At 40.2% G+C, this 15,370-nt stretch overlaps 2 protein-coding genes across 2 annotated transcripts; both read left to right on the forward strand.

Annotated features, from left to right (window-relative positions):
- The first annotated feature begins 1,122 nt into the window (after positions 1–1,122).
- LOC145443072 (uncharacterized) lies at positions 1,123–7,250 on the forward strand. The gene has a single exon (XM_080321068.1). The coding sequence runs from the start codon at positions 3,709–3,711 to the stop codon at positions 5,068–5,070; it is 1,362 nt and encodes a 453-aa protein (XP_080177194.1). The 5' UTR covers positions 1,123–3,708; the 3' UTR covers positions 5,071–7,250.
- A 50-nt stretch (positions 7,251–7,300) lies between these two features.
- LOC145443068 (uncharacterized) lies at positions 7,301–11,951 on the forward strand. The gene has a single exon (XM_080321065.1). It carries the CDS (start codon positions 7,301–7,303, stop codon positions 8,729–8,731), a length of 1,431 nt encoding a protein of 476 aa, XP_080177191.1. The 3' UTR covers positions 8,732–11,951.
- The last annotated feature ends 3,419 nt before the right edge of the window (positions 11,952–15,370 follow it).

Consider the following 15,370-nt stretch of genomic DNA (forward strand, 5'->3'; position numbering starts at 1 on the left):
ACGCTTACGCTTAATCGGTCATCTAGTGCGGCATCAAGACGATCAACCAGCCGCCGCCATCATCAACCACATTCCGACGGAGCCATGGCGCAGAGGTGGCTGGAATAGAACCACATGGCGCTCAACAATAGAGACCGAGCTAGCGCAACGCGGGCTATCGCTCGAAGACGCCCACGACCGCCCACGATGGAGGCGCTTAATAAGGGCCGAAAACTCATTATCTTGATGTTCGTTTGTTTCCTGTTTTCTTTTGCCCTTTTATTTAATTGAAAGACGATATATATATATATATGCTTCAATATAAATTTTAATAAAATGACGATAAGACCAGTTGTAATCAGAATCATTCGGTACACTTTGATAACACGATAACAAATTCTGAGAGGTGACGACAACGCCTTTAGACTTTACAGGCGGTTAATATCTGTTTCTGATGGGTTCATATGAACAATATATGCCAAAATAAATAAACAATCGAATAGTATATTCATATTGAAATGAACCCGAATATTTTCGGCTGACACTCGTCAGGGGTAATCGTCAGCAACTAGTAGAGAATTCAAAAGGACAGCGTATATCAACAATAGTAACACAAAATATGACGTCACCAGCACGCAATGTCGAATACGAGAGCGTTCAATGTACTATTTTTAGATGATACACGAACTCTCTTGTTTAAATATACATTCCATTCAGTGTGCATGCCTCCTCTTTACATACGAGTCAGTCAGTCAGTCAATACTAGCCAGTCTTCAGGATTACCGGACCACGACCTAATATCGACCTCGCCCTCCGCCACATGCCACCTCATTTTGTCGCTTGCGCCTTATATTCTCTGCATTACTTTTCATTCAGTGCGCATGCCTCTTATTTACTTCGCCTAGGCTAAGGTGGGTGTCTGATCTTAAAGGCTACTTCAAGTTGTTTCGACGCCTTCCTATATTTTCATTGTATCGCAGTCTTGTGAAGTTTTGAAACGATGAAAATATTAATAAGCCTGATTGATTGAAACAAACAAAAGCCGCCTATCGCGGTTAGAATGGTCGCTAGAGAGAGAGAGAGAGAGAGAGAGAGAGAGAGAGCGAGAGAGAGAGAGAGAGAGAGAGCGAGAGAGAGAGAGAGAGAGGGAGAGATAGAAGGAGATTTTATTTGTCCGTCAACCGGAACAATAATAACAAACAGATTGATCATTGAGGTGACGAGTGTCTCGCTTATAGGCTTGATGCACGCTTATTACGGCCCTTATTACAGTAAGTTGCAATTTTATTTGCGTATTGCGTCCTTTGAGAGACACACAATAGCCTCCTACAACACATTATGCAATATATTCATGGGAGTGCATGCGCAAAAGGCCAGAGCTAATTCCATTTTCATATATCAATATTGCTAAGACTCAGTATGATATGCCGACTTGCCGAGGTATGTGTGGCCCCTGAAAGTCCATATAATGATTAGGTACTAACTGGTTCTGTTCGGTTTATTAGCAATTTTTATCGACTCAATACACCATGATATCTTGAGGCCATACAGCGACAATACTGTAAAAGATACTCACAATTACCGGAGTATGCCTTGCTTTTGCGAGTTTTGAGGGTTTTGCAAGTTCTGCGGGTTTTACAGTGTCCCCACAAAAATTGTGATACAATGAAAAAGATAGGAAGGTGTCGAAACGACTTGGAGTAGTTTTTGGAATCAGACACCCACAATTGCCCTAGGCCATTTGTTCTCAACCTTTGCACCGTCACGGACCCCCGCGGATCCCCTCCCGTTTTAGTTCAAAGTTAGCTCAATTTTCGTGCAACCGTCATCTGTCTTGTGCAAATATTATAACTGTTGGCTAGTGCTAAAACATCAACAAAATGACTTTTCCTAAAAAACACCATCACCATCATACTATGTACGTAGAAATTGGGAAGACTTTTATCATTTCAAATCGAGTTTTGTAGTTGATTGACTTGAAATACGCGGTCGTGTCTTGAAAATCCGCATCATGGATTTGATATCAATGAGCGCGGAAAATCTATTTCCACGAAGATAAGTGCTGTCGAATGTAATAATGACGTGGAGCGCTTCCGACGACACCTTTGGGTATGATTGCAACATATATGGCACAAAAATTTGAGAAGCAGATTTTTAATGAACATATAACGCCGAGCCTCGTGTATCTCGCAGCTCCTGTTGAAGTTATTCTGGAATAGCGGTTATGTGTATCCCAGGAGAAATGGAATTTTGGAAACAAACCCCACCAAAACGTCTCTAATCACAGCAATATGTTAGTATCAGTAGGCAATTTGGAAATATGTCAGCTTGGAAATTAAAATGAGTTTGCACAGCATAATATTTCATATCAGACGGCGTTTCTGTTTATGTGAGTCCTAAGTTTTAACAGTCATGAAGCGAGTTTTCCTCGTGACTTCTTTAATTTAAAAAATACAAATTAGGTCATCATCAACCATTTTGCAAATTATTGGAGGCTTCGCGGGCGCCCTGGAAATGCTTTGCGGACCCCCGGTTGAGAACCGCTGCCCTAGGCGATGTAATCAATCAGTTTTAATAATATTTTCATAATTTCAAAACACCGCAAAACTGCGAACAATGAACAGATAGGAAGATGTCGAAACGGCTTGGAGTAGTCTTCAAGATCAGACATCCACCTTGGCCTAGGGCCTAGGCGAAGTAAAGAAGAGGCATGCACAATGAATGAAAAGTAAATCAGAGAATAGAAAAATCATGCGGCAAAATGAGGTGGCATGCGACGGAAGGCGAGATCGATGTTAGGTCGTGGTCTGGTAATCCTGAAGGCTGACTTGTATTGACTGACTGGTATGTAAAGAGGAGGCATGCACACTTAATGGAATGTATAAGAAGATAGTATAGAAAATGCAAGCGACAAAAATGGGGTGGCATGTCATGGAAGGCGAGATCCATAGGTCAGGTCGTGGTCCGGTAATCTTGAGGGGTATTCTTGTGTGCCTGATGCTTGTTACTTTTTGATCACCAGATATCTGGTGATCTAGCTAGAGTCCATACCAATTTAACGTCACCCAAATCAAAGTGCGAACGCCAAACGGCCTCTCTCGACAACACGAAATCTGTCGTCTCGACCATTTTACGTGTAAACAGGATTATTCAACAAATGTTTACCACTAACAGAATTTATAGCCTTTGCCATGGTAGCATAAACGGTGCATATTTGAGCTTTCCATAGCATTCATACTGTTCTGACATCATAATGAGTGATACTCGACTCAAAGCCTAATACTCGATTCAGAATCGATTCACTCGGATACTCGATTTTTCCCAGCTCTTTTAGTCGGTGATACGACCTATACCTATTGAGATATCAGAGATTCCATGTCGGAATATCGATGTTAAGATAGTTCTTTGCATAAATGTTCGTGTAATTTCAGTATTGCAAAGAATCATCTCTTACTTCACGATTCAAATCATAACGATTGCTACTAAATTTGAATTCAAGTACTTGGATCATTGTGTCCAGCGTTAGTTGCAAAATTTACCTTCGACTTTATATCGCGTTTCCGTTACAGTTTTGCTGACAGTGGATAGTAAAACCGGCGATTTATGTGTCGTGTATAGTATGTGGAATGCAATGAGAATGAGAATGTAGACGATGAAGACAGACTCAATGGAATCCGAAGCATATATGGAACCGGCGACATTCCGAATCATGCTCAGAGATGTAGCAAAATGACGGTTACAACTGTGAAATACTGTTGGCAAAATGACGGTTACAACTGTGAACAAGCAGTTCCCGCGTATTCAAAGCCACAAGCCCTCGAAAAAATTGATACTACTGCGGGAGATATTTCTGAAACTTCCGGTCAAAAGCAAAGTAACCTTGTGATTTGCGGAAAATCTTCCTCTACATCTAGCAATATGAAACCAGCGATATCGACGGCTACTGGTGTCAAACAATATCAATGCATTTTATGCCGAAAGATGTATAGCAGTAAAAAATCTTTGAAGGCACATGAACTAATTCACGCCGGCGTGAAACCATATGAATGTGATTTATGCCAGAAGGCGTTTGGTAACAAAAGTAATTTGAGTGCTCACCGCAATAATGTACACAGTGAGGCTGGAGATCACGAATGTGAAATCTGCGGGAAAACATTTCGTACAATTCGTTATATGAAATACCATTTTAAATGCCATCGGGATACCAATGAATACGAGTGTATTACGTGCAACAAAAAGTTCTCGAGAGAAAAATATTTGAAGTTACACATTAAAACACATAAAAGCATTAAAGAATTTGATTGTGAAGTGTGCGGACAGTGGTTTTCTACAGTGACTAATTTGAGAAAGCACCTGAAAATCCATACGAGAAGCATTGAATCTTCCGCTACGTTTAGGAATGTTACCGACTTCAAACAATACAAATGTGCTTTATGTCAAAAGAAATTTTTCAGTTATTATACTTTGAAGGCTCACTTCATGGAAGTACATGGTGAAAAAAATCACGAATGCGAGGTCTGTGGTAAAACGTTCGCTACTCGTCTTCTTATGACGAAACACTTGAAACACCATCTGGATATCAATGATTACGAATGCGATGTGTGCAAGAAAACGTTCACTACGCAGCAATCTTTCAAGGAACACATTCGGAGACACATTACAAATCTTGATTGCGAAATATGTGGAAAGTCGTTCACTACGCCACATTCTTTCAATGAACACTTACAAAGACACGAAGGCATTAAAAATGTTTATTGTGAAATATGTGGAAAGTCGTTCGCTACAGTGACTTGCATGAAAAGCCACTTGAAACGTCACATGGGAGAACGAAAATATGGATGTGAAATATGCAAGAAGCGATACTCTTCAAAACAGACGTTGATGCGTCACATGCACCTGCACGCTGGTACCTATAAATGCGACGTCTGTGGTAAATCGTTGAACCAAATGAGCGGCTTCAAAAGGCACTTGCAACGCCATTCTGGAAGGAAGGAAACATGTGATATGTGTGGGAAATCTTTCACCCCATCTGGTCTGAAAAAGCACATGCATGTCCATCGGCGCGGAACTAGTGCGGAATATACCAGATAAAGTTTGCTGCAAGAAAAAATTGGTATCTTCACATGCATCGACATAGTGACTCCAAGTATTCAAGACGCTGTAAATTATCCGGGAAAATCGTTCACCCCATCCAACCTGGAAAGTACATGCATATCCATGTCAAAGAAGTTGAAGTGTACGAAACGCCCGGAAATGTTCTCTGTTAAAGCACAATCGAACGCTCACTAATTCCAAATACGCTCCAAGCGTGGTAATGTAAAAGAACCTGCATAAATCAACCAAGTGTTGAAAACAAACGAATGCCTGTACTGACTTCATTATTTGTGACAATTTTGAATTGTGTTCTCAAATTTAAATAATTTCCAAAGAGTTGTTCGAATCTGCATTTCATATGTGTAACATTATTCAATTCCGATTTATTTCCAAATCCATTGCTCACATGCACTGTGGTCTGCTTCAGTGGCAGACTTGCGTAATTAGACGAATGCGAGTGAAATGCCGGTTATTTAATGCTAATATAATTTGTGAAATGTTTCTATGCTTCAATTCTAATTTTGATCCCATGTTTGACTCCCCTGGAAATGCACAAGAGAACTGTATAATGTGAGCTATGAAGATATTTACCATTCTCTTGTTTGTGAGAACGAACTGTCATTTAATACAAACTGAAATTGATTCAATTCCCAAGTTTTTACAAATTTAGCAATTCTTTTTCTTATCTAATTTGGTAATATGGTGTAGCTATAGTTATAATTCAAATCTGAATTGAAAATATAAACTGTGCACAGACTTTTACAAACTACTGGATTTTCAAAAAGCGCAACTAGAACTACTCATTTTTTAAAACCCGCAGCTCCAACTAGAACAACACTATTTTTAAAATCCGGAACTAAACCTACAACTAATCAATTTTCGAAATCAGCAACTAGAACTACTCAAAAAATCGTTGGTTAGTTGACCAGTAACTAACTAAATTGGCAGTTTGTACAACTCTGACTGTGTAGCTATAATTCTAATTCTGATTTAATTAAATAGCCTACCTGGTTCATGGCGCAAAACTTGAAGATAGCTTTCAACACGACATCCATTGTTATAAATGCCGTCTGAGCAGCTCAGGAGCAAGTGTGGAGGGATGGTGTGAATGCTTAATCGGTTGTGAAACAATGGCCAATACGTTTGCGGTATGCTCTGCTTCTCACCTGCTCCCAGACAGCATCGTTGCGTCACAATACCAAACTCCGTTACAATGCAACATTCGAGGCTCATTTTGGGGGGTTCCATGACCACAAGCTGAATAAAATTTATATTTTGTAATTAGCACAGCGGTAACTTTCGATTGATACCAGTTTTATCAACTTGAAAGCTCGGAAAGCTGGTCAAAAATTACCGTCAAATTGCCTTTGACCAAATGGAAAGTGTGACGTAGACCACTTTCACTGAGCTGTGAGATTTGCTTGTGTCCACACCATATAGGACACTGAAAAAAACGCTATACCCCAAATTCGGCTCAATTCTAACGTGTAACAGTGAAGCTACAGAACTTGTAAAATATGAAATCTAAGATAAAAAATGATTTTGTTTTTCAAATTCCCCTTTCATCTTGAAATTGTCAAGTTGCCTAAAAACACAATTTCAACAATTTTGGCTCAATTCCAACCAGTTGAAGCGAACTTATTATAGCACGAAATTTTGGCATGTACACTGGACTCATTTAATGCTTGAAAAGTTATTCATGAGAATGATAATAGCAAATGTCAGTACAGCAAGCTTGGCTCGTTTCCCGCTATACAGTTATCTTGTAGCATTTATAAGATAACCAGAAATTACATAAGACTTAAAATTACGGCATAGAAATATTTCACAAACTCGATTAGAATCAGCGAAAAGTAACACTTCACAAATTAGATTAGAATTATCTAGTCTGGTGCACGAAGTTTAGGACTTCACAGAAATGTCGTTTCCAAAAACTCTGTCCTACGACCTCTTGGGATTTTAAGACTTTCACGTTAAGAAATCAGTATCAATGATGAGATAGTTCTTTGCGAAATTGTACGTGTAGTTTCAGTACTGGAAAGAATCGTCTATTGCTACTCGATTCGAATAATAACAATTGTTAGTTGTTACTAAATTTGAATTCCAGCACTCGAATCAATGTGTCCAGCCTTAGTTGCAAAATTTACCTTTGAATTTATATCGCGTTTCCGTTACAGTTTTGCTGACAGCGGATAGTATAACAGGCGATTTATGCGTCGTGTAGAGTATGTGGAATACAATGAGCATTAAAATTGAGAATGTAGACGATGATTACACACTCAATGGAATCCGAAGCGTATATGGAACCGGCGACATTCCGAATCATGCTCAGAGATGTAGCAAAATGACGGTCACAACTGTGACCAACTGTGAACAAGCAGTTCCCGCGTATTCAAGGCCACAAACCCATGAGAAAGTTCATACTACTGCAGAAGATATTTCTGAAACTTCCGGCCGAAAGCAAAGTGACTTTGTGAGTTGCGGAAAATCTTCCTCTACATCTGGGAATATGAAACCACCGATATCAATGGCTACTGGCGTCAAAAAACATCAATGCGTTTTATGCCAAAAGATGTTTCCTCGAAAACGAAATTTGAAGCAACATGAACTAATCCACGCCCGAATAAAACCGTATAAATGCAATTTATGTCAAAAAGAGTTCCGTGACAAGAGTAATTTGAACACTCATCACATTAATGTACATAGTGAGGCCAAGAATGACGAATGTGAAGTATGTGGTAAAACGTTCCGTTCACTTTCTCAGAGGAGATTCCATTTTAAATGCCATCTGGACACCAATGAATACGAATGTGTTACGTGCAAGAAAAGGTTCTCTACACAAGCATATTTGAATACACACATTAAAAGACACAAACTCGTTAAAAAATTTGATTGTGAAATATGCGGAGAGTGGTTTGCTACAGTGAATGATGTGAGAAAGCACTTGGAAATCCATACGGGAGGTATAAAATGTTACAGTATGTTTGGGAAGGTTACTGACTTCAAACAATATAAATGTGATTTATGCCAAAAGGAGTTTGTTAACAAAGATACCTTGAAGACTCACTACATGAGCATACATGGTGACAAAATCCACGAATGCGAAGTCTGCGGTAAAAAGTTCGGTTCACTTCCTGTTATGAATAACCACTTTAAATGCCATCTTGATATCAATCATTATGAATGCGATGTGTGCAAGAAATCGTTCGCTACGCAAAAATATTTGAAGGAACACATTCAAAGACACAAAGGCATTAAAAGTTTTGATTGTGAAATATGCGGAAAGTCGTTCAGTTCAGCGATAAGCATGGGACACCATTTGAAACTTCATGTGAGAGGCAAAAAATATGGATGCGAAATCTGCCAAAATCAGTACGCTTCACAATCTTCATTGATGCGACACATGCAATTGCATGCTGGTACCTATAAATGTGACGTCTGCGGAAAGTCATTGGGTGAATCGCGTTCCTTGAAAAAGCACCAGCAATCACATTCTGAAAGGAAAGAGACATGTGAAATGTGCGGGAAATCGTTCTCCCGGCGTGGCCTGATAATGCACATGCGTGTCCATACTGTCCATCTGCGCGCCAATGACGTTGAAGTGTGCGAAACGCCCGAAAATGAAGACTCACTACTTCTGAATACACTCCAAGCCTGACAATGTATGAAATGAAATTGCATAAGCTTAACAAGTGTTGAAAACACATGTGAACAAAAATGTGAAACCAGTCAAGCTCGCTGTACAGTGTACATACATTGCTATTCTCTTGTTTATGAGGATGAACCCTGATTTGTTACTAACTGAACTTCAATTTTTAAGTTTTTACAAATTCAGTAATTCATATTGTAATCTAATTTGGAAAAACGGTGTGGCTATAATTCTAACTCTTTAGGAAAAGATGAAAAGTTTCATTACTGTAATGTTGGAGCTTCTGACCACTTGATCAGCAGTCCCCGGCTGGGTCAAACCAAAGACCTGATCTGTTAAACTGGTATCCGTGGCTTCTCCGCTTGGCGCTCAGCCTTTCCGGGACAGCATGGTGGGGTGGTGCAAGACTTGAAAAAGCCTGGCAAGGTCTCTGACATGTTCATGCGCGTAGAGTCGTTAACACGAACAATATGCTCTGATCCTTGTTGCATTATCATTTGCACGTAAATTTATTCCGAAATTATTCTACTGGACTTTAGTACATTTTCTGTACGTTCAAATTACCACTTCTCATCCACCGTCTCTTTTGGCTGGCCACACGCCTGCACGCGTGGTATGCATATGATGCTTGTGAAGATAGTGTGTACCATTGCGTTGCTAGGCTACATGATTTGGTGTATGTCCTACTCCTACTCTATTTTCTGTAATTTATCTTGTGATTGTGGAGTTGTCGGTCGTAATATTAACATTGCACAAATGCACACTAGGGCTGTTCAAAAATAACTTTTTTTCCCGGATTCCAGCCATTCACTGATTAAATTGTCAGGTTACCCTAAAAAACGCTGCACACCAAATTTGGTTCAATTCTAACAAGTATAGGACTCCGCAGATCCAATTAAAATTTTTAATTTATTATGGAAAATTAAAAATAAAAATTTTTCAAATTTTTTTGCCAACCGCATGAAATTGTTGAGCTGTCTTCAAAGACGTTGCAAAACAAATTTGAGTCAATTCCGACCATTAGAAGCGGAGTTATGTGAGTTTTTCGTTGAAAAATCAGGGATAATCCGAGAATTATCATCGAAAAGCTCACATAACTCCGCTTCTACTGGTCGGAATTGACTCAAATTTGTTTTGCAACGTCTTTGAAGACAGCTCAACAATTTCATGGGGTTGGCAAAAAAATTTGAAAAATTTTTATTTTTAATTTTCCATAATAAATTAAAAAATTTAATTGGATCTGCGGAGTCCTATACTTGTTAGAATTGAACCAAATTTGGTGTGCAGCGTTTTTTTAGGGTAACCTGACAATTTAATCAGTGAATGGCTGGAATCCGGGAAAAAAAGTTATTTTTGAACAGCCCTAATGCACACTCGGTGCCTACGATAATCGTAGGCCCCGACACACTGCTTGGTCATCACACCGTGATAGAATCTCTTGAGTAACCGTAGTTGATACCTGCCTAAAATTTGAATAACTTCTTTACCTCGAAATCAAAAGCGCATAAATTACAACACCCACATGTCTTCGTCTAACCCAGTGGTTCCCAACGTGGGCGATATCGCCCCCCAGGGGGCGATTTGGCAGTCTAGGGGGGCGAAAACGGACGAAGGGGGCGAAAGCAACAAAGGGGGCGATAGGGGAGCGATGGCGCATTAAAACGGCTATATTGGAGTCGGGACCGTAACTACCGCATCCCAAACTCCCCAATTGGGGGTGAGGGGCCCGAACTCGAGGAGGGCCCAAAATTATTTCGTGAATTAACATTAATTATAGAGTAATCTTTTAAAAATTCATGCAACTTTTTCAGAAATTTTTCGCGTTGGGCGCGATTTAATAATATAATGTATCTTGATTTTGGGGTACCCATCACCAACAAAAATACGCATGATTTATGGAAATGGTAGGCTTCGGCGTCGGTCATTACTGCGCCACGACTCACCAACACATATAAAGTTAGAGGCCATATAACATGCGACTCCGAGAAGTGTGACAGAACGATCAGCAGCGAGAAGGCCTTGGCTGAAAAGGAATGCCCTTGTGCTGACAGGAAACTTCGATATACATGTATGTTTAATTGTCCATAGGCACCTCAATGGCTGGCGTCGAATGTTTCTGTCCTGGCTACCTTAACCCTACAGGACAAATGCCATCCCGCAAGGAAAAAATTATATGCCATTACAGAAATACCAATTTGAAATCATGTGCGTCTTTTAGTTTGGTACGTTTTGACGACTTCCATTTCTTCTGACATAGCAGATATAGGAGGTCACGAAATAGCATCATGTAACGAAGTCAATATAACAGCGATTCCGCCGGAAGGACTTTAATTATTATTTAAGGGTCCTACCTTTTCCAATACACCACACTTAGCTCTACCGGTAAATCTGATTACGCGAGCAGAAAGAGGATAAAAAATTGATAGCGATATATATGCGATTCCCGACCATATTGACCGATTCAAACATGAGTTGTATAGATTTGTCGCACTTCGCGCGTTTAGGGGACATACGGTGACTCACCAAACAGTACATGAAATAGGGTATAGCTGATATGTAGCGACAAAAGGCCCACTGGCTGAGGGGGATATGCAGTTTGGTTTATCACCCTATGGGGCCAAAGACCAATGTTTGGGGGGGCTGACGAAGTGATGTTTTTAGTTTCCCAATATTTGGGGGGCGATGATCGGTGTCGAGCTTCAGAAGGGGGCGATGAGCCGAAAAAGGTTGGGAATCACTGGTCTAACCATCATGTGGTCGACATGAAAGATCATCGCTCTATCAAATTTGCCGGACATGTATTGTGGAACAGTATCTCGCTGGCTACCCTACAGTCATCAAGCATGTGCAGTTGTGCACATTCAATATGTAGTGAATGAATACTGGTCAGTAGTTATCCCTAAAGTTTACCTGACCACGACCTGACATATCGATCTCGTCTTACGTCACATGCCACCTCATTTTGTTGATTTTCCTTTATGTTATATTCTTTTCATTCAGTGTGCACTGTGCAGTATGCATGCCTCGTATTTACATCACCTAGGCCAAATGTGTGTCTGATTTCGAACACTACTCCAAGTTGTTATGACACACTCCTATCTTTTCATTGTATCGCAATCTTGTGGTTTATCGATTGGACGAAATTTTCGATAATAAACTGAGCCAATTTCGGATTATTAATGTTGTAAAATGTGAACCAATTCTTTTTCAAAATGGACAACACAGTGCATCTGGTTTTCTGTACTACTGCGATCCAGGAGTGCGGTTTTGTTTTAAACGGACAAGATTTTCATTATTTCGTTGGTTCCAAATTTTTCCACCCATGTATCCCATTGAAACCCAGTTGTTTCTCCACCATTTGCTTCATCTTTGTAGGCCTGTGAAGGTGCGGGCAGCAGGGTTGTAACGACCCGAATTGCAATTTATCACTCGAGACATTCCGGAATACAGATATCTTGATTTAAGTCTTGTGTATCAGAACCAATATTTGAAAAATTGGCCTAGAAAATGTCTTTATATGTTTAAATAAACATAAAAAGAATGAGAATAACGAGCAGATATTGAATCGGAGGCCTTGGATATCACCCAAGAGTTTTACGGAAGTGAGTTGAACCTGACTTGAACTGGATAATGAGCACACCTGTTGCTCCCCGGCTTGGACTCGGTGGTGAATCCACAAAGACTCGATTTGAGTCAAAGCTATAAAAGCAAAATATATTTGTGATTTGGAATCTTTCATCATCATCATTGGTTTATTAGCAATTTTATCAGTTCAATACACCACATAAAATGCGATACAATGAAAATACAGGAAGATGTCGAAGCGACAAGGAGTAGTCTGTGGAATCTGACACCCACCTTGGCCTAGGCGTAGTAAAGAGGAGGCATGCACACTGAATGAAAGTAAAGAAGATAGTATAGAAGAAGAAAGCGACAAGAAATAGGGCGGCATGTCATGGGAAGCGAGATCGATAGGTCAGTCGTGGTCCGGTAATCTTGAGGATGGACTGTATTTATTTAGTAATAATTGCTTGTATTTCGACTTGAATGTGGACATGCTCGTCGACTGTCGGATGGCCGGCGGGATACTGTTCCACACATCAGGTCCGGCATATTTGATGGAGCGATGATCTTTTCGGTCGATCATATGATATTTGGACGACGTGGACCCGCGTGTGTTGTACTTGTGCGCTTTTGATTCAGAGGTAAAGAAGTCATTGAAATATTCGGGGCAACGACCGCAGTGAAACTGACACATAAACTTGGCGATTTCTAGTTTCCGCATATCTTCTATGTTTGGGACGCCGAATCTCTTCAGCAGCGACTTATTGGATGGGCAGCCAGGCCCCTTTGGGGCCCTAGCTATGATTCGGAGTACTTTATGCTGTAGTTTCTGCAGTGGCTTGAGTGCAGTTTTACTGGCAGCCCCCCAACAGAGGATGCCATAATGTAACTTCGATTGGATTAAGGATTTAAAGAGTATCAGAAGAACCCATGCTGGCATGAAGCGCCCAAGGCTGTAGAGCAGGCCGCACTTCGGTGATAATTTAGTTTCTAGGGACTGAATATGACTCTTCCAGGACATGTTCGAGTCCAGTAAAACTCCGAGATATTTGGCATTATCTGTGTTGGAAACGGGCTGACCAGCGATAATAACGGTTAGGTTATTTTTTGAATTTACTGTCAGCAATTGCGATTTCGAGGCGTTTATGCAAAGGTTGTTCTGGGTCGTTTTAACGCAGAGCGAACGTTTGTAGTTGTATGATTGTATATCTGACTCCAAGAAGGTTGCGTTTACAATTCGCTGCGTGTTTCTTCTTTCGTTCGACGGACCGGCTAACCACGCCGTACGGCCTTGTTGGCTGACGTACCCCGAAGCCTGTCTATTGCACACGTATTCGATGGATCCCACTGACGAATATATTTTGTTTCCGTCTCCCCGACTTGTAACTTTATTGAATATCACGTACGGTTCAAAATGCAATATATTTTTCTCGCCATTAGCGAAGTACTTATGAATGTCTATCGACTTCCGAACTGGCTCATAATCATGCATGTATATCGACTTCCTCACCAGCTAATAATCATGAATGTATACATCAATACCTCTACGTGGTATTACACGTATATCTCGAAATGAACCCGACGTCCACACGATTTCATATTTCACAAATTATACGACTCACAAAGGTATTATCAGGTAAGGTTCACACACTCCCTATTGTTCAAATCTTAAAATGGTGTGAACAATATATTTCGTTAAAAGTTCCCCCTTGCTACCCAAAAGAACTTGGTGTAAAAAAAACGAATATATTGTTCAAAATGTTCGGTTATAAATTCCCCCCTTTCAGCCAAAGAACTTTGTGTAAAAAAAAAACCGAACATACCGTTCAAAACCTTCCATATTGGTCAATATCTCATACCTAGGGTCATACGACATATGGACGGGGGCTAATCATAGGGACTGAAGCTAATCCTAGGGATTGGAGACAGGAAACGATTTTATATGCAGGGGAAAAAGTAAACTAATGAAACGACATACCATCTAAGCGTGGCATTCGGAAACCCTATTTCACATTACCACCACGTAACGACCAGCTATATCATATAGTTCCGTCCTACGGGTAACTGAAACTCGTATCAACAATAGCGTTGAACAAAACAAAGAAATAAAATACATAATATATCCAACACAAAAGCGTTACAACAGCGACATTAAAGGTCACTTCGCTTGCAATTACGTATTATATCATCAATACACAAAAATACATAATAATTAGTCCACACTTGATACCATAGAGACATTCACGATCTCATTGCTTGCAATAACATAATATCATAATACACAAATGCAGAACTAAAATGTCACAAGCACAAAACGGGGCAGCGGATACATTAAAGGTATCTTCGCATGCACAACAAAGTAATGAAAATGAATAATGAATATAAACAAAATGGGACATATACAATGCAATTCATAGACGAAACCAGTCTATATGCACTGACGAATGCCATCAACGTGTATGCAAGGCCATACCATCGATAACCATGCCTCAAAACCCACGGAACATGCTATTCACTGTCATTCACTTATACTTCTTCTACTGTCTGTCCATTACTGTTAACCCCCGGCCGACGGGATCAACAATCATTATTCCTACCAAATCCGTGTCGCTCGTACGTCTACGTAACAACAGAGGGCTTATGGCAATTCAACAACCATTCTACAGTGACCATTTCAAATATGACGCAAAGTTCCGTGAAGCATAAGCGGGCCTACACGAGCCTAACATTTCGATGTCAGCATTTATTAATACATCGCATACTTCAGCAATGAGCTTCGGTGACCCCACCTTACATTCTACAACGGGGAGTCACAACATGATGCAGCAATCCTGCATTTACATAGCGTATTAATGCACAAGGCACAATTTTCAATCATGCGTATCTATATTCTACGCGATTTACTGCAACACATAATCATTCAAATGTCTTGGTCTAACAATTCGTCTCACTCTGGACGTATATCTTGGACTTGACTCGTTGAGAGTTCTGCCTTCATTACATGTTTGGGTCTTAGATTTGGATTCATGTCCATTATTATCGCGATCAACCTCAACAGGTAAGCTATCAGAGATACGCTCTCGG

Source organism: Botryllus schlosseri, chromosome 7 (genome assembly GCF_051294905.1).
Source record: "Botryllus schlosseri isolate E-star chromosome 7, Bs_hap1, whole genome shotgun sequence".
Classification (NCBI taxonomy): Eukaryota; Metazoa; Chordata; class Ascidiacea; order Stolidobranchia; family Styelidae; genus Botryllus; species Botryllus schlosseri.

Excerpts from the sequence above, each read along its gene's own strand:
- LOC145443068 (XM_080321065.1), top strand. The coding sequence starts at position 7,301 with ATGTGGAATACAATGAGCATTAAAATTGAGAATGTAGACGATGATTAC.
- LOC145443072 (XM_080321068.1), top strand. The coding sequence starts at position 3,709 with ATGACGGTTACAACTGTGAAATACTGTTGGCAAAATGACGGTTACAAC.